The 6,370-nt window shown below is 45.3% G+C and overlaps 1 protein-coding gene and 1 pseudogene across 1 annotated transcript; both read right to left on the bottom strand.

Annotated features, from left to right (window-relative positions):
- Window positions 1-126: 126 nt before the first annotated feature.
- Window positions 127-2,081, bottom strand: LOC117216059. The gene is made up of 2 exons (XM_033462584.1): window positions 996-2,081; window positions 127-897 (listed from the first exon to the last, which is right to left on the bottom strand). The coding sequence occupies exons 1-2, from the start codon at window positions 2,079-2,081 to the stop codon at window positions 127-129; spliced, it is 1,857 nt and encodes a 618-aa protein (XP_033318475.1).
- Window positions 2,082-2,885: 804 nt separating this feature from the next.
- On the bottom strand, window positions 2,886-3,812 carry LOC117216066 (annotated as a pseudogene).
- Between the last annotated feature and the right edge of the window lie 2,558 nt (window positions 3,813-6,370).

The following is a 6,370-nucleotide window of genomic DNA, read 5'->3' as shown; positions in this document are numbered from 1 at the left end:
CAGCGTGCTCCAAACTTGACTACGGCCGTCGATAGGCCAATAAGATCTTCTTAAGGCGTATAAGGTAGCTTGAGTTCCGGAGTGGACATTGATGAGGTGTTCATGCTCGATTATGAGCGCTGTGACTTAGGATTTGGGTAGAATGAGTGGGTGTTTCTGACTGAACGGCATTGATGAGTGACTGAGTCGGCCTCCGACTCGCAACATCCCGTCTTTGTCGAGAAATGGATTGAGTCGTTGCAGCTTCCCCTTCACTGCAGAATTTCGATCTGTTCGGAGAGTGCGGATTTCATCTGAAAAATAACAGAGTTGTAACAGTTTGATCAATTTGTTATGCGCATTGGTTAAATCATGTGTGGTTGGAGGTCTCCCTCGATCCTGTTTTTGTCTCCATCGGAGGCAACGAGTGGTAGTTCTAATCAGCTTGGGCCAAGAAGAAAATCTCTCCAGTAGACTGTGGTCAGCGGGAGTCACGGCCAGACATGTTGCTTTCTTCTGCTCTGATATTTCAGTTAATGGTACTGGGTTCCACGTCGGCCAGTATCTTTCTGGTTGTTGGAGCCATTCCGGACCATGTTGCCAAATGGTTGGTCGCAGGAAATCTTCGGGTGATTGGCCTCGAGATATGAGATCTGCAGGGTTATCGGCAGTGGGAATGTGACGCCAATCTGAGGTGTGAGTCTTCTGCTGAATTTCTGTCACACGATTAGCGACAAAGGTTTTCAGCGTATGGGGTGATGTATTGATCCAATGAAGTACGATTGTAGAATCCGTCCAGTAAACAGTCCGAGAAATGTTGCTAGGTAAAGCTTGAAGGACTGTGGTGGCCAATGATGCGAGAAGAAGTGCTCCACTCAGTTCCAGCCTTGGAATGGTTTGTGATTTCAGTGGAGCCACCTTTGATTTTGCAGTGAGGAGTCGTGTCCAGACATGACCATCCGGAGTGATGATGCGAAGGTAAACGCATGCCCCATAAGCCCTTTCGCTAGCGTCACAGAACCCGTGTAATTCATTTCCGCTGCAGCCTTGATTATCGTTTTACGTGGAAACTTCACGTTATTCAATAATGGCAGCTGTGCATAATATTTGCTCCATTCCGTGTGCACGTCAGCTGGTAGAGATTCGTCCCAATCAATTTTTAAAGTCCAGAGTCGTTGGAGCAGCATCTTAGCTCGGACGATCACTGGTGCCAATAATCCGAGGGGGTCGTAGATCTTGGCGATTTCGGAGCTGATTGTTCTCTTCGTGATTCGAGAGGCGGTGGAATTAATTTTTACGGAATATAGGATCGAATCGTCAAAGGAATTCCAAACCACACCCAGAGTTTTGAAGGTTTGCGATTCGCCTAGTAGCAGCTTGTCGTTTATGTCCTGCTCGGAAAGTCCTCGTAGCAGTTCCCGGTCGTTCGATGCCCATTTTCGAATGTTTAAGCCGGCTAGTTTAAGCAGTTCCGTGAGCTCCGTTCTCAATGATCGTGCCTCGACCTTTCTATCAACTCCAGTGAGAACATCGTCGACGTAGAAGTCTCGCTGTAAGACCGTCGCCGCTCGTGGGTACCGATGTCCCCCGTCGTCCGCCAGTTGTTTGAGGCACCGAATGGCTAGATCAGGGGCCGCTGACAGCCCGAATGTCACTGTATTAAGTTGATAGGTGTCAACTTCTCCATCAGAATTGCGCCACAAAATTTGTTGAAATTTTCGATCCTCTGGACGCACAAGAAATTGTCGATACATCTTTTCGACATCGCCTGTAATGACGTATTGATGAGAACGAAATCTTAGAAGGATGAAGAATAAGTCATCTTGTAGTTTCGGTCCCGTATGAAGTACGTCGTTTAATGAAACTCCGGTGGTGGTTGGTGCAGATCCGTCAAACACAACTCGGAGTTTTGTAGTTTGGCTGGACTCTTTGATCACACCGTGATGTGGCAGAAAATATCCGTCGTCCGTGCAGTTGTCCGTGGTAATCTTCGTCATGTGTCCTAATTCCACATATTCTTGTATCACGGCGCGATAGTCGGCTTCGAATCGTTTGTCTCGTTGGAATCGACGACAGAGGGAAATGAGTCGCTTCATCGCCATTGTCTTAGAGAATCCAAGCGAAGGAGTTGTTTCGTTGAATGGGAGAGCGACCATGTATCGCCCTTCGTTGGTGCGTTGAACGTGATTTCGAAAGTGTTCTTCGCACTGTCGTTCCGCTTCCGAAATGTGTGCAGTGGGCGTTCATTCGTCGATTTCCCAAAAACGGGCGAGGTCCGCCTGTAAAGCCGCCGTGGAGGCGTGAAATGCGAGTGCTGATGATTGCGAGGTTGGGCTCTCCCCGATGACCCATCCGAATCGCGTTTTTTGCAGACGCAAGTCGGGCCCGTTTGCTTGACTGATGTCAAGTTGGCCGACACAGAGTGATGCTAGCGTTGGTCCGGCGCTCAACAATATTTCGATCGGCGCAAGCCTATGGAATCTTGGATCGGCTAGTTGGAGATTCCTCGGTATATGTATTATTGAGCGATCTACGGGTTGATCTGGGACCCAAGGCGATATTGTCGGTATGATTAGGAACGTCAAGGTGCGTTCGTATGTGCCGTCGATGGAGGTGATCGTGGCCGTGATGTAACGTTTCGAGGTTGTCGATAACGTGTTGAGTGTTCCGATTGGGACCTAACATTTCCGTTGGTTAAGTATTAGCGAATCAGCGAGTTTTTCGGTGATAAAGTTCATGCTAGAGCCGGTGTCTAGCAGAGCTCTACAACGGAATGGTTGAACTTTATTGTTCAATAGGTTGACCTGCGCTGTGACTAACAAATCGTGCTGCAGTGGTTCACAAGGAAGCGAGATCAATGAGTCCGTTTTCTGTGGTTCGGTCCCTCACAAGGTCGTTTGATGACGTCATTGTTTTCCTTGTCGTCTAGGACTGGACGATATATTTGATCCCGATGCCGTCGTTCGCGATAACCGAGATTCAGGTTTCGGAGATGTTCGCGGAGACGATCGGGGAGACGATCGGGGAGACGTGGATGCGCGTCTCGAACGATGTGACTATCGCGGGGTCGGTGATCGACCGTTGGATGATCGATCGCTCGATGATCGACCGCTCGATGACCGGCTTACACGTGGTCGTGATTTGCTATGACCATGGTCTTGATGTAGGTATGTATGGTGTCGCTGCTTGCAGATGCGACATGAACCGGCGGAGCAATGAGTAATAGCGTGTCCCTTACCTAAACAATTGGTACATAGAGACGCCCTCTTGGCGATTTCAAGGCGTTTTTTAGGCGACTTCGCTTTGAAGACATCACAATTCCATAATTCGTGTTGTCCTTGACAATTCGGACACACCAACGTATTATGTGTACTTGTGAATGCGTAACTTCGCGGTGCGTTCGGTCGCTGACGTTTGTGTTGATCGGACTCCCTTTTTATCACGGTTGATGCAGAGCTTGTCCTGTCGCCGTTCGTCCGTGTTTTCAGAAAGTCTACCAGATGCCTATATGACGGCATTTTCTTGTCCGGCAATGTGCGCTGCCATTTGCGAATGATGGCTGAGGGTAGCTTCGACGTGAATAATTTTATAAGAGCGACATTTGAGGTAACTGGTTCACCGAGTTTTTCTAACGCTTGGAGGTTTACCTTGACCGTCTCAAGAAAATCATCTATCGCTTCGGGTGTCTCTTTGGTTATTTTCGGATAATCAAAAATCAAGTCCCAGTAGCGCATGCAGACTTGACGGTGGCAGTCGAATTTTTCCTTCTGAACGTCAATAGCGATCGAATAATTTAACTCGGTGACATCTAACGATTGTATGCTTCGCGCGGCCTTTCCGGTCAAAGAGGATCGTAGGTAGTGGAATTTCTGCACGGGTGTAAGTCGCTCGCTTCGATCGATAGTGGATAAGAAGGAGTCGCATGTCTAATATTTCGATTAGTTGCTCTACTTGCGGTAGTTCGCCATTCTGGATCATCTAGACTCAACAAAGATGCGTTCAATTTATCCATGCCTTAAAAAGCTCTGTAGCGTCAAAAGAGTTAGAATTTGCTGCAAACCATGTTGTTGTTTTGCTTCGGAATATCAAGAGGTATTGTAAGGAATTATAAGCTCCGGGCAAAACAATGGCGCCGCTACATGTATCCGTAAGACAAGACGAATTTGTATCTTTTGACCTCCTTCTGACGATTATGACTTAACGAACGTGATCGCAAACGATTCAGTATAAACTGTGACTAAACGTCTGTATAGATATCGTTTTGCGACAAGATCTGTTTTAAATACACTAACGAGTACACATATTGGTAGTCTCATTATTCTATCCCGTACAGCTCTTATTAAGGAAGATAGACGCCTGTGACAGTATTCAGCATGGCCAACTTTGAACAGGGCATATTGATAAGCCAGAGTAACTCACATACAAATTTTTTTTTTTTTTTTACGTGGAGAAATCCTCATGGACACTCCGCTGTTGCAGTAATTGCGTAACAGCAGAGTAGTGTCGGACTCTTACCGACTAAAACTCCACGATGACCACCCGACGCGTATGACAGGGATGCTCCAGGATTCTCTTATGAATTAACTTCAGTTGCACCCCCTTCACGCGTTCTCTAGTTCTAGCCAGTCCTAATATTTCCTGAATATTGAATTGGCGTTAGGGGGGGCCATTACCCCTAGCGCAGTCTCTCCTTATTGATATTCAGTGGAGGCTTGTCTTGTGTGCTTCGACAACTCGCATACAACCTGGTGGTACAAGCTACGAAAACACTTTTCGGGACATGAGAAGACACAGTAGCACAGATAACGTACAAAAGGTATTAGAGCCCACCAAATAAGATTTGCTACAATTTGCTGTAGTTCGTCACAATAAGCCTATGAGTATCGCGTGTCAAACGATTTTCGAATTAGTTGATGCTTGGATGTTCAAGATACGGAAGCGCGGAGTGATGAGACGTTTATGTACAACTTGATCATGGTGCAACCCATTCATCAGCCAGAAAACTTCATGCACGATTTTCTAAAAAGAAAGACATTTCCCCCCTTCTTTATGCCGTACCAATCCTCTCTCGTCGTTCCTTATCTCATACAGAGACAGGCCAAATAATGTTGCCGATGACGGCCAACAGCCTGGGTACATGTACGGGTCTCTTGCCTGCGACAGAATTTCGTTATGTGTAGTATGCGGGGCAGATAAGCATTTTTGCCATTAATATGAACTAGAAGATTGCAGAAAAACTGTAAACATTTTCCAAATTTTATTAATTTCATTTCATTTCTTAAAGTCTACAAAACTGTTAATCAACATTAAGCAAATATACAAAATCTTGACGTACAGAATAATGGAGCGAATATTAGAAACGATACTACTAAATCTACAAGCTAAAATGTACTATACAAATTTTCTTCAAACTATAAAACATACAAAGTATATATTTCTGAAAATAAAAAATATCGGATCAAACACTCTTCGAACATACTTCGAACGCTCATTATTACGTATATTATCAAATTAATACATACAATATAATATATAAACCAAACCAATGAAAGGCGCAGAGACTGGAGAACATGGGGTCCTCGAGCGTGCAGTACGCTTCAGCATCGCTGCAAACACCAACTCCCTCCGCTTGTCCCAATGCCATCTCGTACGGTGAGACTGCAAACAAAAAATATCCATATATACATCAAGATAGTAATGCGATTTCTATTCTTGCAGCACCGACGTAATACACGGTGCTCCGTAATCGCTCGAGATTCCATTTAGTTGTTGAAATCTCTACGCATTTGGTAGATAAAACGATGCGAGAAATCCTCTTGTCACAGTTAGGTCTTCCAAACCTGATCGCTTGCATTTTTCCCGCTACTTCAGCGTTGTAACGTTACTTTTATTTCTGCCAACTTAGACACGACATCGTCTAAACTGCCCACTTCAGGACACGATGGCTCCTCCCGGGATTCTGTTGAGACGATCCCGGATTTTCCGTGTCCTCACCATTGTAGAGTTCATAATTTGTATAATTTAACTTCTTCTTCTATCATTGTTTTTTAAATTTCTGCCTTTTTGAAGCTGCTGATAATCGCCGGATGCGTAAATCATTTTTAGCTTTGGAAAGAGCGCACGTCAGCACTGCTTCAATCCGTAAATCGCGTCTGCGCTTTCGGCGACACTTTGATCTTTTGCGGCGAACTTCGTCAATCCAAGTTAGTAACCGTTCAGTTTCTGGCTTGTCGGCGTTAGTTTTTGAAAGTCCCTTCTTTGTCCTCGCCATGCTTTCTCAACTATTTCACCTAATTATTGAATAAGTAAAAAGTGTACCAGCCTGTATCCAACTCGTGTTTGATGTAGATTCACACAACTTCACACAAAGGATTTGAAACCACCGAGCAAA

The sequence above is a fragment of the Bombus bifarius genome, unplaced genomic scaffold, assembly GCF_011952205.1.
Source record: "Bombus bifarius isolate JDL3187 unplaced genomic scaffold, Bbif_JDL3187 scf7180000010102_frag, whole genome shotgun sequence".
NCBI classification, from domain to species: Eukaryota; Metazoa; Arthropoda; class Insecta; order Hymenoptera; family Apidae; genus Bombus; species Bombus bifarius.
Note: the sequence above shows the minus strand (reverse complement) of the source record. Positions and strands in the feature narration are given on the sequence as shown.